The 18,529-nt window shown below is 48.1% G+C and overlaps 1 protein-coding gene across 2 annotated transcripts in view; it reads right to left on the reverse strand.

Moving 5' to 3' along the window:
- The window catches only part of SNX29 (sorting nexin 29), a 571,459-nt gene that overhangs the window by 203,917 nt on the left and 349,013 nt on the right, over window positions 1-18,529 (reverse strand). For both annotated transcript variants that reach the window (XR_014291539.1, XM_082600682.1), the window contains exon 16: window positions 17,598-17,714. Coding sequence is in view for 1 of the 2 variants with exons in the window: in XM_082600682.1 (XP_082456808.1) it covers window positions 17,598-17,714 (117 nt within the window). In the remaining variant the exon portion in view is untranslated. The remainder of the gene's footprint in view (window positions 1-17,597; window positions 17,715-18,529) is intronic.

The following is an 18,529-nucleotide window of genomic DNA, read 5'->3' on the forward strand; positions in this document are numbered from 1 at the left end:
GTCTCCCGTCAGTTCTGGAGAACACGGTCCATCTGGCTGCCTCACTTCCCAGCACAGTGAATACCATCTGTGTCCTCTACATGAGAAAACCCAGAAAGGTGACTTTGAAAAGTCACCCAGAGGCATCTCATCTTGTCTTCTTTGTCCATCTAGACCTATTATCACCATTTGTCAACAGGCAGTCAGCCAAAGCACATGGCTTTTCCTTCGTTTGCATGTTAGCCCCTGAGGTTTGGGGCAGCTGGAGACCATGCTGGGAGGGGACCACAGGCCACTGGGCACAGCTCCCATGCATGTCACTCAGCAGGGAGAGGGGCCGCTGGGGCCAAGCTGGGTGAGAGCCCAGGGCTCTGCCCTCCTCTCACCCACCCCAGCCCCTGTGTTCTCTTTTCAGAGGCCTGGAGCCCCATGGGACACAGCTTGAAACCCACCACCCTGGAGAAAACCTCCAGTTTCCTGAGGAGGACAATCCCCAGGCACAACCGCCAGGAGCTCTGGATTCACTCCTGCCACCGGCCATGTCCACTCCAGGTTCCTTCCTCACCCAATTCCCTGGACTTATGCCTTTCAAGGTTGGCATCTTTCAAACCCTACAAGGCTGAGGTGCCTCCACTCAGCAAAGCCTTTAGAACCTGACGTTCCTCTTTTACAAAGACAGCTGAAGGCTGCCCCGTGGTGTCCCCACGGTACTTTGTATGTGTGGCTGTTACGGCCCCTCCCACGTGCATGGAGATCACTAGTTTACTCCCTACTTCCCTAGACACCTGCAAGCTGACCGGGCACCAGGCTGTGCTTTCACCCACCTCAGACACCCAGGACCTATCGTGGGGCCTGGCAACAGGGTAATAATCCGTGATAACATCTATCTTTCTATCCTAACAGAAAGGTCTGGAAGGATAAGGACCAAACTCATCAGGATGGTGGTCTCTGGGGAGGGGAATGGAACTGAGGGTGACTGACAAAGAGATTTTAACATGATGTCTGAATATTTACATTCAGAATGTATTCATGTAATACATGTGCCTCCCAAAACATTTTTTTAAAAATAATAGCAGCTGTAGGGGCTTCCCTGGTGGCGCAGTGGTTGAGAGTCTGCCTGCCGATGCAAGGGACACGGGTTCGTGCCCCGATCTGGGAAGATCCCACATGCCAGGGAGCAGCTGGGCCCGTGAGCCATGGCCACTGAGCCTGTGCATCCAGAGCCTGTGCTCCACAACAGGAAAGGCCGCAACAGTGAGAGGCCCGCGTACGGCAAAAAAATAAAAATAAAAAATAATAATAATAGCAGCTGTAATGACTTGAATGGTGGCCCTCCCAAGTGGTATGTCCACATCTTATGGCCCAGAACCGGTAAATGTGACTTTATTTGGAAAAACAATTTTGCAGATGTAACTAGGTTAAAGATCTCGCGATGAGATCATCCTGGATTATCTGGGTGGGCCCTAAAACCCAGTGACGAGTGTCCTTAGAAAAGACACACAGAGAGACGCAGCAGAAGGCCGGCCATGTGAAGACAGAGGCAGAGATTGGAATGATGTGGCCACAAGCCAAGGAATGCTCAGGCCCGCCAGAAGCTAGAAGAGGCAGGAAGACTCTTCCCCTGGAATCTCCAGATAATACCTGGCCCTGCCGGTGTTCACACTTTGATTTCAGACTTCTGGCCTCCACAACCGTGAGAGAATAAATGTGTGTTGTTTTAAGCCACCAAGCTGTGGTGACTTGTTACATTTATTGATCTCGTGCTCGGTGCCAGGCCCTGGGTTCTACATTTTAAATGTGTCATTACCCTGAGGGGTTGATACTATTATCATCCTCATTTTATAGATGAGGAAACAGACACTCAGAGAGTTGACTTAACCTGCTCAAGGGCACAGGGCTGTAAGTGCCAGAGCCAGGAGTGGACTCAGGTGTGGCGTCGAGAGTCCACTCTGGGCTGTAGCACGTAGCGAAAGAACACGGCTTTGGGGTTTGACAGGTCTAGGCTTGCACGCTTACTGTGCCATCCCAGCCAAGGCCCCCGACCTCTCCAAGCCTCACTCTCCTCAGGTATAAAGCAGGCAAATAATACTTCCCTGCTAGGCTTATTATGGATTAAGTGAAATAATGCAAATAGAGTCTGGTGTACTGTATCCCAGGGCCGGGTACAGAGAAGGCACTCAGCAAGCATCTCCTGAAGTCATGAATAAGGTCGGGTCAGGGTGCTGCTCACAGGCAGGGACGGTCATGTCAGAGGCCAGGGGTAGGAAACGGCTGGAAGACAGGTGCAAACTATTTCCTACATTCACTCACCCAACCCAATCCACTACGCTATCGGCTCTCGGAAACACCAGATGGGTGGGAGGATGGATGAGTCCGTCGATTCCACAGAACAGCTCGGGAAGTTGGTCAGCCTTAGGGGTTCCACTGTGCGAGAGTAAAAGGTGATGGCGTCGATGGCAGAAAGGGAGAAAGAATTCTTAAAGCTGAGCTCCTGTCCTCGAACACTACAAAGGCCCGTTCCTGCACCAGCGCCCAGACAAGCTGCTGTGTGATGTTCAGCGATGGACACCAGCAGTGACCCCAAAACAGCACCTTCCACAAGTACTCACACGTCAAAGTTGACGGCCCTGCCGCACACACACACCAGCGCCTCCCCAAACCAGCTAAACAATGGCCTCATCAGGGCTGGGCGGCCGCCACTTGCTGCCACTGCTGACTTAGGAAGCGGGTCACCAACACCCTCAGTTAGAGCCCCAGACCTCTCCCCGCAGAGATCAGACACGACAAGCAGTCCTGCCAGGGAGAAATCTGTCTAATTTTCGATCTGCCTTTTATCAACAAGCAATAAATAATGAAGTTCTGCTCATCAAAGATGCCAGAGACAGTGCAATTTAACATCTGTTTTATAATTACATCTCCCGAAGTGCGATGCGTCCCCAATCCCCTTTGAAATTGATGACTTCCCAAGAAGACGTTTTTGGAACCGAGTCAAAGCAGCAAGAATACAGTCCTAGACCCACAGCCTGGTCCCTGCTCTGTTTCTAACATGCGGAGTGGCAGCAGGCAAGACATTTCCCGGCTCTGAGCTTCCATTTCCTCCCCAGGAAAGGAAAAGGCAGGATAAAGGGGTGTGGCTCTTTGCTGCCCGGCATCCACTCCCCTCCTGGGAAATCACCGCACCATGAGATTTGTGTGGAACAAACCCTACCCAGCCTGATGCAAGGGTGAGCACCAAATAACACAGATCAGTCAGCATATCCTGTCCTTGTGGCCATAGTGACTGGTTCAAGCTGGTTCAATCAGAGTGAAGCCTGGGGATTTTGCTGGCTACGGTGGACAGTCTCGTTCTTTCTCTTGATGATTACTGAGAAGATGGGACCACGGCTCATCCAGCTCTGAACTTTTCAGTTGCCTAATGTAACAAGTTCCTTGCTCTGCTGATGCCACTTTGGCTTGGGTCCTCTGTTTCTGCCACTGAAAGCATCCTAACTGATACAGAAACGATGATCCCTTCCAGGTCTGGCATTTATTTTATTTTATTCCATATGTTTTCCTAGGAAGGTCAAGCCCTCAAAAGAAAAACCCAAAGGAAAGCCTTCAATCCCTGCTGCCAAGGAGAGACTGGAGCTACTTCAGGACACAGACCATGTCGATCTTGTCTTTGATCTCCAGTTCAAAGCATAGTACGTGGAACTTGGGAAACTGAGAAACTCAACACACACGGACTGAATGGATACATCCATCAGACAGAGGTCTGCAAACTGTGGGCCCCTAGATAAGCTTTACTTCTCTAATGAGCATCGCCACCAGAGCCACCATAACTACCACCAGTATCACGGTTCAGTGAGTGCTACCCCAGGTGCCAGGCACCAAAAGCTCTGCAGAGATTATCTGACTGAGGTCCCATCACCACCCTAGGAGGCAAGTAAGCTGCCACCTCTGGAAGTCACCAGGGCCAGCCACAAATAACTCTGCTCCTTCTAGGTGCCCGGTAGGACTGCGCGTCCTCACTTACCTGCAGTGACCTGTGTCCAGGGGACTTGCTTTGCCAATGAAATAAGAGAAAAGTGATGTGTCTCATATCCAGGTGGAAGATAGAGTGTGTGCTCGGCCAGGCTGCTTTGTCCCCCTCCCACAGCCTGGGTCTGGGTGTGAGAATGATGACAAGATGCAGCAGAGGGCCAGCAAGCCGGTGAAGGACACGCAACATGGATGAGACAGAAACCATTGTTTTCTATAATGGCATTTTGGAGTTCTTTGTTACTGCAGCATAACCCAGCCCACCCTAATATACCACACCCCATTTTACAGACGGGAAAACTGAGGCTCAAAGAGGTGAAGGGCCTTGTGCCAAACCATGCTGTTACTGAAGCAGAGAGGCACGTGTAGGCCTGGAGAACACAGACTTGGCCATTGTTGCTCAAGTTCTGAGGAGTTGTGATCCACCCCCACCTCGCAACCAGGTGACTTAGGGGTTTTACTGCCAGCCCTGCCCACACACTCTTGGTTGGAAACGCCGGGCACTAAGAAAACAGAGGTGTTGATCCCTCAGAAACCAAGAGTCCACCCTGAAACAGCAAAACTGACAAATACCAAGTTCCCCAAACCCCAAGACATGTGAAGGTAGAGACATGTAAGAATATATACAATTCAGTATAATAATACAAAAAGAATGGACGAGAGCGATGAAAGAAATAAAATAGAACTACTATGGAAGACCAGACCAGAGAACGTCAGTATGCAGAAAGTCCTGCCATAGAATTTCCAGATCATAAATTTCTATACAATCATTTCTCTATAATCAAAAAGCAGCAGTGGGCTTCCCTGGTGGCGCAGTGGTTGGGGGTCCGCCTGCCGACGCGGGGGATGCGGGTTCGTGCCCCGGTCTGGGGGGATCCCGTGTGCCGCGGAGCGGCTGGGCCTGTGAGCCATGGCCGCTGGGCCTGCGCGTCCGGAGCCTGTGCTCTGCGATGGGAGGGGCCGCGGCGGTGGGGGGGCCCACGTACCGCAAAAAAAAAAAAAAAAGCAGCAGTAATTTTGACTCAAATGCCTCTTGACCAAAGAGTGAAACAAAACTAGTTACAAGATTCACTGTGTCCACAAAACAAACAAAATAAAAAACAAACAGTGAATGCTGAGAGGAAGCACAGCTTCTCCTGGCGTTAGGACCTGCGAGAACGCTCTCCCATGGGTGCCCCTCAAGGTGACAGGGATGTGAATTAGTGGGTGTCTTCAGCGCAGTCCCAAGCTAGGCAGCCTCCTAACATACGGGCCAGTGGCCCCCGTCCTGGCATTCGTGCCCTGTGTCATCCCTTTCCCTGAGAGTGGGTGGGCCCTACTGACTCACTTCTAAGCAACAGATGAAGGCAGAAGGGATGGGAAACCAGTTCCGAGGTTAGGTTATAAAAGACCGCGACTTCCATCTTGCTGGTCTCTCTCATGCTTTCCTGGCTCGCTCACTTCCATGAAGCAAGTGGCTATGATGAACCAGGGTGGTGAGAAACGGTCTCCAGCCAACAGCCCCGGAGGAACTAAGGCCCTCAGTCTAAGAGCCCCTGAGAAACTGAGTCCTGCCAACAAGCACACGGGTGAGTATGGAAACAGACCCTTCCCCCATCAGGCCTGAGATGTCCGTGGCCCGGACCCAGAGAAAGAACCAACTAAATAAACCACATGGATTCCTGAAACCGTAAGATCGTAAATGTTGCTGTTTCAAAATGTTGTTTCTGCCTCTACGTTTTGGGACAATTTGTTATGCAGAAACAGACAACTAGCACAGTCCCTAAACAAGTATAATGATGAGTTTTGTTCACTGTTTCTGTGTTACCCCTTCATGAATCGTTGGCATACTGCCCAATCCAACCCAGTGATGCTAACGGGAACCAAAATAAGGGGACCTAAAACTTTGATCCTGTGATAAAACAAAGAGAAGTACTTCCCACACATCAGCCGGTCACAAGGCACCGTTGTGATGTTTGCCACATTTGCGTACTACCTGCACTATTGTTTATGTTATTTTTTAAATCAACTCACCTTTTTTAGTTATAAAATTTACTCAAAAGGAAATCACTCTAGCAAATAGAAAACCAACTACACTTGCTATATAGAGAAGGCAAACGGAATCCAATGAAACCAAAAAACTCTATTAAATTCTAGGTGTCAGTGGTTCTCAACACCATCTGTGTTAGAATCACCCAAGGCAATGAGGGGTGTGCGCCGACCCCACTGCAGAGATTCTCCTTCTGCTGAGGTGGGGTCTAGATACCCAAGAATAGATACTTGTAGCTTATGGGCTCTGGCGAGGGCCTGGATGCCATCATCTCAGCTCAGCTCACGTGAGTGTCTCCTCCACCACACTGCTGACTAGGAGGGCCCAGGGAACAGTCCATTCTCTGCATTACTGGTGCCCAGGTCAGCCCCCAACACATGGAGAATGCTACTGTGTAGGCAGTGAATAAATAAACAAGGTATCATCCTGGATCCTGGGGATGGGCAAGATCAGACCACTGTCCAGGGGTAGAAGTGATATTCCAGATGGGGGCCCGGGGCAGAGGGGGCAAGCCCCCTCCAGCCGGCCCTCGCTCTTCCATCAACAGTTTCCCCAGTTAGGACAACACAAATTCTCTCTGCGACTGATGGATAATTTCATACTCAAATTGGAAACGCTTAAACTGAGACATCACGAAAATCGGGGTGGGAGACATATGATAGTTCCTTGAACATGACAGCAAATAAAAAATGAAAACAGCAATGTTGATCATCTCGTGACATATAAATCCATGGTCCCTTGTCGGTGTAGGGAACTGGCATAGAATGTTTCGCTTCAGTCAAATTCATCAAGTATTTTTCTTTTTTTTTAATAATAAATTTATTTATTTTATTTATTTATTTTTGGCTGTGTTGGGTCTTCATTGCTGCACACAGGCTTTCTCTAGTCGCGGCAAGCGGGGGCTACTCTTTGTTGCGGTGTGCGGGCATCTCATTGTGGTGGCTTCTCTTGTTGTGGAGCACAGGCTCTAGACGTGTGGGCTTCAGTAGCTTTGGCACGCAGGCTCAGTAGTTGTGGCACACGGGCTTAGTTGCTCCGTGGCATGTGGGACCTTCCCAGACCAGGCCTCGAACCCGTGTCCCCTGCACTAGCAGGCAGATTCTTAACCACTGCGCCACCAGGGAAGCCCCATCCATAGTCAGGATGCTATGGTGGGAAGTGAGAACTAATATTCATTCCTTCATGCCACAAATATTTAATACTCTTTACCAGGTACTGGGGACACAGTCAAGTATACAACAGACAAAGGGAGACAGAAAATCAACAGCTCTACGCCAAGCAGTGATAAATGCCATGAAGAAAAATAAAGCAGGGGGCGGAGGTGCTATTTTATTCAAGGTTATGATAAGCTGATATTTGGCCCCTCCTTTGGGTGATTTAGAGGTATTATCTCATTTAATTCAAACCTCATACAACTCTCTCTTGTGGGCATCACCCCATTTAGGGATGGGGACATGAAGACTCAAAAAGTAAGACCTACCAGCTCCACGCTTACTAGTCCTCAGGACTTGGGGACATTATCTATCTTACTTGGGCCTTAGTTTCCTTATCTCTAAAATGGAATCAGTAATATCTACCTCATGGGCTTGCTACTACATGTAAAACACTTGGGGAAAGATTTGGTGTATAAAAAGTGCTCAATAGGGCCTCCCTGGTGGCGCAGTGGTTGAGAGTCCGCCTGCCGATGCAGGGGATACGGGTTCGTGCCCCGGTCTGGGAGGATCCCATATACCGCGGAGCGGCTGGGCCCGTGAGCCATGGCCGCTGGGCCTGCGCATCCGGAGCCTGTGCTCCGCAACGGGAGAGGCCACAACAGTGAGAGGCCCGCATACCGCAAAAAAAAAAAAAAAAAAAGTGCTCAATAAATGTTACCCGTTGAAGGTAGGAGTGTAAATGTCACTCCCACTTTTAAGGACTTCATTAAGGATACACCCATGAAACTAGTGGATGATAATATCCATGAACGCACCATATTGATTTACACCGCCAGTCCCCCCGCCTGATAGGCCCATCTTCCCGACCAAGTTCTACCCATCCTTGAAAACCCAAGTCAAGCCTTTCCTCTCTGAAGCCTTCCAGGACAATCCCAGCAGTTAATTAACCCAACATTGTGCCACCATTACACCTGATTCTACATAATTCTCTTATTTGTTTGTTACTTCAGTCATTCAACAAATACGTATCAAGAGCCTACCCTCTGCCAGACCCTCCTCGTACTCCACTGCAGTTACGTGGTAACACGTCTCTGTGTGTCCTCCACTGGACAACAAACTTTTGTCCAGTGGCAGAAAAAAATCAACTGGGTCTAAGTCAACAGAACAAATTCATTAATAAGTAAACAAAGGACAACATAAGAAAAGTAGACAAAATGGGTGGTTCAGAGGGGGAAAAGGATTACAGGAATTCAGAAGAAGTTAAAAACAGAAGCAACTCAGTACTGACCAGGCCACTGAGGGCTTTAGAATGAGCTGGATTTTGAAGGGTGGGGAAGATCTGTAAAGGTGGGAAGAAAGGAGAAGGCAACACATACCCAAACTCTTAGAGTAAGGCTCTCTGGGAGAGGGACACTTGTATTTTATACTCTCTTCAGTTGTATAGTACTTAATATCTTTCAAAAATATATTCTTATATTATTTGTATCTTTTAATAAAAAAAAATTTAAAGCATGTCTTCTGAAAGACAAAAGGCAGAGAAGCAAGATAATGCAAGTAGAAGGGCACGAGCAAAGATGAGGGGCAGGACTCCGTGGCCCAAGAGCGAGAGGCGAGGACAAGGCCAGAGTCAGGTCCTGCTGCAGCATCTGCCAGATTCTTTCTAAAACAAGGCTAATACTATATATAAAATAGATAAACAACAAGGACCTACTACATAGCACAGGGAACTATATTCAATACCTTGTAATAACCTACAATGGAAAAGAATCTGAAAAAGAATATACACAACTGAATCACATTGCTGTACACCTGAAACTAACACAACACTGTAAATCAACTCTACTTCAATAGGAAAAAAAAAAAGGCCAAAAAAAGATCTGCATGTCCGGAGGCACTGGGAGCCACAGCTGGCTGTGAGTCTCACTGTAACAGGGGAAGGAGGGGATTCTCATCGGAGGCACATGCTCTCATGCTGGCAAAGGCCATGACACCCTGGGACAGGAAAAAAAAAACAAAAAACTGAGCGGACACAAGGTTTTTCTGACTTTATCAAAAGCCTTGTCAAAGTCAGATCTCAAACGCCTGGCTGGCAACATCCATCACATCTCAAAACACGGCCACCCACTTCGGTGTGGATAAGGCCCAGAGGCTTTGTGCATCTGGGAGAACACAGCTTGAACCCTGGTCAGCAAAATCCTTTTCCTCAGAAACAAGAGCAGCAGCTCTGCAGACCCCACAGGCAATTCCAAGATGGTAGCCGTCCCTCAGGAAGAGGTCATTTTCAAAAGAACAGGCAGCCAATGGTTTGGCTTGGTTTCCCAGAAAAGAAGACAACAGCAGATCTAGGCACAATCGGCTCTGGATCCCACAAAGCAGCTGACCAGGGAATCAACCTCCATGACACATACAGTAAAAAACAGCATTTATTCCCACTGGAAGGTTACATAAATCCACTTCGAGGAGATTGGGAACGCTTCCAGAACAAACTGTAAGATCGCTCTGATACCCAGATGCCACTCTCCACCTTGGCAGCCCCAAGTTAATGATGGACCAGGAGAGAAAAAAGAAGAGATGGGCCTTTTTTTTTTTTAATTTATAAAAAATAGGAAGAAATCTTTAAAAAAAAAAATGTGAGTCACATGCAATTGGTGGGGGAGGAGGACTCATCAGATGGGAACTCTGTTATTGTGGAGAAAGATATTTATTAAGAAATAAGCATATATATTTAGAGGGTTTATACAAGTATAATCACGTGGCTATTACGTATCCTTGGAAATACAGTGTGTGTTAATTTAGCAGAAACAGAATCAATTAAATTAGGATTTAGATGGACATGTTTTAGTCAGTAGGATTGACAAGGCACAGTGGAGACAGGATGGAAGAGGCTGGAGAGTCTACATTTTGCGGATGACAAAAATGACATGAGTCAAGGACAGCACCACAGTCTGACAGTATGGGACAGAGGTCCAAGCCCAGGCCACATGGCTGCTTGACCCTCAAGAACAGCTTTTCCAGGCTAACAACATAAGATTGAGACACCTACATGCCAATAAAATACACAGAGGTTAGGAGCCAAGCAACCCAAAGTCTTGAGGTTGAACCCACAGGAGCATTGAGGGTAGAGTCTGGGAGCAGCTTCCATAGAAGGCAAAGAGTGAGATCAGGGCTACCATATTAAATAAAGAAGAGTAGGTCTTGTTTGCACCTCTAATAGGTGGGTGTGGGTCATGAGCTCAGGATTTCAATTCATTGGACTCCGAGTTCCTGGGTCAGATGAAAACAAAAGAAGAAAGAGCGAGCTGCTGTCAGGAAGGACGCGGTGGTTAAAGACGGGGGGCACAGGGCCTGGGAGCCCCAAGAGCTCCTTGACTGTCTCTGCCTGTCTTTTTTCCTGCTGGTGGGGCTGTGAGCAGCGAACTTAAGCCAAGTGATCACATGGCCACGTGAGCAAGCAGGCAAAATCGGGGGCAAGCGTTGCTTTGTAAACCTGGCTTCTATCTCTTCAGCGTCAGTGGCAGGAAAGGTCTCTGAGTGACCTGTCTCCACACCAAGTCACAATGCAGTCAAACCAGAGAGACGCAAGTCAGGCAAAACATATTCTGCTCTTTACCTTCTCAGGGGCGGAGCCCATGTCCTCCACAACCCTGCAGCATGCCCCACACGCTGTGTAAAAACAGCCTCACAAAACACGAGTGACGGACAGGCAGCAAATGCCTCCCTGAATCCACAGCTGAAGTCATCAGGGAGCCCGATGTGAACATGTCTTGATGACTCTGTACCTTGCCAGTGCTTCCTACTTGCATCAGTAAGGGATCAGCCTTGTGGCAAAGCTTGCACGCGCTGCATTTGTCAATTGACACAAAACTCTGATCTTACTGGAAATGTAATTTCAAAGTTCCACACCCGTAAGCCTTGGGTAGCCAGGCTCTGTCTACCCAAATGCTAAACTGTAGCCCCTCAGGGCTCCCCAAAGGAACCCAACTACCCACAGCCATGAGTGAACCAGGCATAAACCAGGGGCAAGACCTGGGCACATGGGGGCAGACAGACCTGTGAGTCCAGCATTAATGCCAAGGGGCGTGTGATCAGGCAGGCAATTTGCCCATTGACAGAAAAAGGTAACCGGGATCAAAGAGGGGCTTTTATTCTCTGGCACTGAGCTGTTTAAAGTGGGTTCTGCAAGCATCCTTCCGGATGATTTTGTGACAAAAACTAATATTTCTGACTTAAGCCTCTATGTGAGACATATTTTTAGCAGCCTCTCTTAAATGGCACTTTTAAAAATAATCTCCTTCAAGACGGTAGACGATTAGAACACGGATGTCCAAGTGCCGAATTAAAAAGCCTCTTATAATTTGGAATGCGCTGTTTAGAGCTGCTGTGGGACGGCAGACAATTTGGTGCTTGATCATTAGACATTCAGCAAGTGCCACCCAGCTGAAAAATATATTTCTTTTAAGCTCTGGACTTAAATAGCATCAGCCCTCAAATGAGATCCCTCCCTCGGAAGGTTTTAAAGATACGAAGAAAGTCCCAGGAAGCATTTTATTTCAAAGTAGACCTTATTACAAAACTTGAGGTGAGCTTTGTCCATCTGTCTCACCCCTGAGTTTTAAATTCCTGGTCTTTCTCTCCCACCAGCTCAGTCATTTCAATAACGGAGGGAAGGTGGCCCATGGAAACACCATGCAGCTTGCAGCGAGGATTAACAGGAAGTCTCTGGCATCCAGCAGCCTCCAGGACAGCACCTTTCTGGATGATCAGATACTGTGGTTAACAGTGTTTCCATAGATACTGCAGGTGCGTGGCCCGACTCAGACAGCATCTGCTCCCTGAGTGACTGTGTGCCAGCCTCCGAGAAGAGGAAAATGAACACAGCCCCTGTCACAGGGCGGCTATCTATCCACAGATAAAAAAAAGAAAATTCAACACAAAGTGGTAATACAGAGTGACAGATGCTGGGGCACAAAGTGTCACTGAAACAGATTAAGGGCCAGGCAGGAGCTCAGGAGGGATGCAAGCAAGAAGGGAGAGTCTGCAAAGACTTTCGTGGAAGCTGATTCTACTGTAAGCTACTTCAGGGAACCCGAAACGGAAAGGATTTGCAGTTTTTCAAGGCAACTGCAATGAATAGCATCGTCATCATGCCACAGAGCAATGTAAATGTCTATGAAACTAGAGACAATGGGAAGGGAAGGGGGAGGGGAGAGACAAAGCTTGAGACAGTGGCAGAGAGAGACTCAGGACCGGGGAGAGACAGACAGACAGAGGCAGAGAAACCAACACGCACACAGGAGGTGAAAGAGAGAGACAGGGAAAGACAGGCAGAGGCAGACCAAGAAAGAAAGGAGCAGAGAGTGAGAAACAAAGAGGAGCAGGGAGAGAGAGACACAAAGAGACAGAAGAAACAAAGAGATTAAAAAACAGAGACAGCAAAAGAGAGCACAGAGAATCCAAGAGAACCGCGCAGTCCGCTGTCTGGGAGCCAGTGTGGAGAAGGCCCAAAGTGCCTGGGGTTCAGATGACTGAGACCCCGGCCAGCTGGGGAGTCAGTGGAAGGCCAGTGGGACCCAAGACTGAACGCCTGGCTGGCCACTCACCCCTGGTAGAGCGGGGGCAGGCCCAGTGCGCCCCACGGCCAGGCAATGCCACCTCCTCCCCTCTGGGCCCTGTGAAGCCCAGGCCAGGGCAGGTTCATGGGACAACCCACGCTGCCAGGATCTCCCTGCAGCTGGCGTGTGGGGTAACGAACATGATACATAACTCGGCCCTAACTTTCCTCAATGCATCCCTTGAAAAAAATCTTAGACAAGATGGTCCCTGGGGAAATAATGCCTACAAAGCACGCCGGAGCGCCCCTTCATGGACCGCCATGAGGCAACCTGGCAGAAAGTGCTACAGCAAAGAAGCCTGGCATCCAGCAGCCAGATGATTTATCACAGCACTCCCTCCTTTTTTATATGCACCACCTGCCTGCACCCTTTGAATTATTATTTCACTCTTACGAAACTCTGCCTTCTCCCGATTCCAAATTTCCAAAGAGCCTGTCTGATATCAAGATTAAGTGATCAGTAAGAAAAAAAAGAAAACCCAACCAACTTTGATGTACGAAGCGAGAGGGGGAGACAAGGAAGGGGGAGATGCGGTCAGGGAGTGGAGTGTGCGAGAGCTTCACCAAAGAGGGATGTGAATCTTTAAAATCCCCAGGGGGGTTGTGCTTGGAGCACAACAGACACTAAGTTTTGCTTGAAATGAAAAAGGAAAGAAAACAGGAGAGTAAGCAGCATGATGTTGAAGAATGAGATGGTCCTGGATCTGCAATCTGGTGCAACTGCGGAGCCGTGTGCCTCACGTGAGTCTGGTGAGTCCTGAGACCTCTCTGTGCCTCGGTTTGCTAAGCTGAAAAATGGACCTTATTAGGTCCATTATATACTATACAGGATTGTTCTGAGGGGAAAGGATAAAAACGCACGCCAACACCAAGCACATAGTACGTGGCCCTCACCACACAGACAAGGGAGGGGACAGGTGAGAGACTGGTGACAGGAGGACAAATCAACAGGGCTGGTGCTTTGAATCAGGGAAGCGATTCTACAGACCTCAAGCCACACCAGGCAGGGCGTCTTTTCTGCTTAAGTGGAAGTGACCCACTTAAACGGTACTTAGGACAAAGAAATAGAGACCCACAGAAGGGGGAGGAAAGAGAGGAATCCAACTTCAATTACATAAAGTGAGACCAAGTTTGCTTCCCCTGTGGGAACAAACTTGCACTTAATGAGCTGTTTTGCCTTCAGCTTTCCCTGTGCTGTGACTGTAATTGACCTCTACATCCTGTCATCTTACAAGGTTCTATTTCTCTGTCTCCATTTATTATTCAAAATAGGAGCTGTTCTCCCAGAGAACTTTCAGGGCTGTAATCAAATCCTGCTAAAAGGTAAAAACGAAAAGAAAAAAAAAAAAAACTACAGCATTCATTCACATCTTATACTGGGGGCGGGGGGGGGGGGTATAATGAGGAGAGAGTCCTAAAAATACTTACATTCAAAAAAAGAAAAGGAAAAGATTCAACCCTTAATCCTTAAAATAAGGATTTAACCCTTCTCCTTAAAATAAGTGACTTCTTAAAAGTCTATAATATCATGAAAAGATATCACTGAGAAGAAACTGTGTCCCTGCACCTATCTTTTAAAAAATTTATTATTTGGTGCATGGAGTCATCCTCTGCTCTATGAAAATGAAGTTCTCACTTGGCAAACATTTATGGAGCACTGAGGATGTGGCAGGCAGGGTGCTGGGCACTGGGGACTCAGAGGTGAAAACGGGGCCCCTACCATGTGCCCGCCACCAAGCACCTTTACCGGTAGCATCTCGTGGAGAAGCCCAAGCGGCTAGTGCCACGTTACTCTCCACTTGATGGAAGAGGAAACCGGGGTTTCCGAATAAGGCAGACCCGGTCCTGACCGTGAGGCCCTCAAATACTCTGGCGGTCTGGGAGGAAGTCTAGTCCGGGGTCAGCAGAGAGTGGAAACGACGGGGTAGGGCACCTCCCACAGGAGAGGCCTCTCAGGGGCTCCAGAGCTGAAGCTGAGTTTGCGGCTGCCTCCCTCCTCTGCCCCGTCTGTCTGGCTCTGGGCAGATGACTGGAGCGGGCCCGAGGCAGTAACAACAAGGTCAAGATGTCCCCTCAGGGTCAATGTCCAAATGGCCAGCTCTTCCCAACAGCCTTCAGGACCGCTTTACTCCCTCCTCACTTCTGGCCATCACAACCTGCCCGCAGGAAAGGATCTGATGACGGTTCGAGCTGCCTCTGGGTAAAGGGATGTCACTGCCTTGAAGGGCAATCAAACTGGAAGCAAGAGGGAGCCTGGCAGGAGGAGAGAAGATGGGCTTTCATGTCAGAGGGGCCCAGGGAAAATGGACTTCACCACTTATTACCTGTGACATTCCCTCATTCACTCACTCAGTCAACTTATATTTATTGAGCACCTACTATGTGAATCAATGGGATTCAAAGGGAGCAGAAAGAGACATGGAACTTGCCCTCAAGGAGGGGCACCTCATGGAGATACTGATTAGTGAGAGATAAATGTAAAATCACAGCAAGAGAAGAAGGGAGAGACACATATAAACATCACATTCAACATGGAAAATCTGACCTGGTCAGGTTTCCTGAGGAGGCAATGAGTAGATACTGAGGGGTGAGTTACCTGGGCCCCAGAGCCTTATTCCAGGCAGAGGGGACAGCAGGAGCCAAGGCCCCACAGAGGGAGGAAGCAAGGGACCCGGAGAAGAAGAAAGCCGATGGGCTGGGGGCCCAGCACCGTGGTGGAATATAATGAGAAATCCAGCGGGGCCTGAACCCTTCTGCATCTCAACTGCCATGTTTATTAAAGAGGATGCCAATTCCACTCGACTCACAGGCTTGTCATCAAAATCAAATGAGAGAATGAAGGTGAAGACCCATGTGTGCCTGACACACCGTCGGAACTCTGACAACCGGGGAGTTCCTGACAGATGCTGGCGCTCAGGAAGGGTTTTCCCGCAACAGATGGAGGAGGATGGAAGAAGAGGCTAGTCCTCCCAGTGCCCCGAAAGCTTGCAAGACGAGATCTCTGGGTCTACACCCAGCAAGTGTAGCCCCATGAGCTGCCAGACAACCTTCTATTCTAAATGTGGATTTCACAAGGATGTTATTGACAGCTCTGGTGTAAAAATAAAAATGGGAAACAACTCAATATCCATCAATGGGGGCCTGGTTAGATAAACCTTGGTATTATCAGTTCAAAGGAATACAATGCAGCTCTTTAAAAGAAGGATGCAGGTCTACATGCGAAGTACAATAAAATGATGTCCAAAGTACATAGATAGGTGAGAGGAAAGTAATATACAGAACAGGGGATAGAGCCGCTACTGGTTGTTAAACGTGTAGGTGTGTGCGCGCGGCTTACTCAAGCATTGCTCATCTCTGTAAAGAGAAACCCAGGACGGATCATTGTCATTGCCTCTGGGCAGGACAATAAAGGGCCCGGGATAGGAAGGAGATTTATTTTTCACTGAACATACCCTTTTATACTTCTTGGCTGTTTAGTATGGATGGGTGTAACAAGGTTTGTTAAGAGTCCAAAGTTTGACAATTTTCAATCGTTTAAAAAAAAAGTCCAGTCTTTCACAGCAGACAGATCTAGATCTGTCACTCCTCACCATGACTCAAAAAAACTATTAAAAGATTATGAGACAAGAAGAAATTTGAACACCGATATTCATCGGTATAGACAAATTACTGATAATGGAGGCCTGACCATGATACTCTATTTGTTTTCTTCATTTTTACAGCTACACACTGAAATGTCTACAGAGGAAACTGCCTGGTATTTGATTCAAACCAATATGGAGGGGAAAAGCAGGTACTGGTAACTTGACATAAGGCTGACCATGACTGACAATAGCTCATTTGGACAATGGTTACGTGTGAGTGCATCACACAGCCGCCGACCTTCGGGTGTTTAACATTTGACATCATAAGAAAGTTTTAAAGCAAAGAAGAAGCTATTACAAATGTGCACAAAAGGACAAGATGCTCTCAGCAACATGATTTGCAGTAGCAAAATACTGGAAACAACCTACATGTTTATGAACACAACCAGATTTAAAATAGTGTAGCATTTCATTCAACAGAGAATTAAAGAATCAAGAAAGTGAACAAACTAGGTCAGGAGCTCTCAACCGGGGTGATTCTGTCCCCCAGGAGATATCTGACAATGTCTGGAGACATCTTTGGTTGCCATGACTGGGTGGGTGCTACTGGCCTCGAGTGAGTAGGAATCAGGGATGCTGTTAAACATCCTACAATGCGCAGGACAGCCACCCCACAAAGAATTAAATGGCTCAAAGTATCAAGAGTGCTGCAGTTTAAAGCCCTCTATTAGATCTATGTGGGATGGTCCTCAAACCATAATACTAAATAAACATAAACACACATACACACGGGGCAAACAGATATGTACAAGTATACCATGTAGGTAGAAGTTACACAAAACCTAAACTATTTATTTCTATGGAAATTTATCCATGTAGTAATTATAAAAACAGGGAAGAGAAGGCTATATGCCAATTTCAGAATATCGATTATGGGTACAGGGCATGAAATGGTGCCAAGGGGACTTTGACAGATTTTGTAGCATTTTATTTACTTTACCCCCTCCCACCCAAAGGAAAGCAAATGTGGTAAAGGCTAATGCACGTAAAATCTCGATGGTGGGTACCCGGATGCTCCCTCTTTTAGCCTCTGTATTTTTCCATACCCTTGACATTGAACACACGTAACAGCACGGTTGTGAGCAGCAGAGGCTGGGTGGACCGACAGACGGTGTGGGCAGGATGGCAAGGCCAGGGCCTTGCCGGGTGGGAGCACTCACCGGCCCCCGAAGGTCGATGAGCTCCTGCCTCATCTGGGACACGAGGGCTTCCTTGGCCACCAGGGCCCGGTGCAGGCGCTCATTGAACTCGATCAGCTCCCCGTGCATCTCTGCCACCTGCAACACACAAGCACCACGCAGTGAGGCTCGGAGGGCGGACCCTCCCCACGATTCGCCCCGCCCTCTCCGAGACCATCACTTGTCAGCAAGGCATCAGGAGGTGGTCGGGCTGGACACAGTAACACTGCTTATACTTACGGATTAGCTACGCGATCCACTCAGAAGTTGAATACGTTTCTGACTTGGTTGATTTTAACATTATGGACTCAATGGTCCCCAGTTTATGGTAACAATATGACTGTATCAGGTCATTTTTGGACCTTAGGCTTTTGTTCTTAATAAATGAATAATTTTCTGGCAAAGGCTTTCTTTCTCATCCGAGTTGTGCCTGTCAAGGATTTCCCTGCTAATGGTACAAGTAGACTGACCGACCATTTCTGTTCATCAGGGCCTTGGTTCTGAAAACCAAGAAAACAGAACCGGAGCCTTGTTGAGGATGGTGACAGTGAGGGTGACAGACACACCTGCAGCAGCACAGCTGCCCTATGGTCACCGCTCATTCTATGCCAGGAAAATACTCGAGGAAGATATGATTGCCCCTACCTCACAGAAAGAGGAACAATGTCAGAGGTGTTGGGCCACAGTCACATAGCTAATAAAGGGCTGGCTCCGCAGCCCTGGCTCTTGACCACTGGGCCACACTCCACAATCCTGCCACTCCACTGTTTAGCCCATTCAGGCCTGCCAAGAGCCTGCGAATTTATCCATGTTTCAATACTCTTGGCTGATCCCAAATAAATAAAAATGGAGGTTGCGATAAGATGGCCCATGACTGACGTACAGAATCAGTAACAGATCTTTCAAGCTGTAAC

This window comes from Mesoplodon mirus, assembly GCF_964341445.2.
Source record: "Mesoplodon mirus genome assembly, chromosome: 15".
NCBI lineage: Eukaryota > Metazoa > Chordata > Mammalia > Artiodactyla > Ziphiidae > Mesoplodon > Mesoplodon mirus.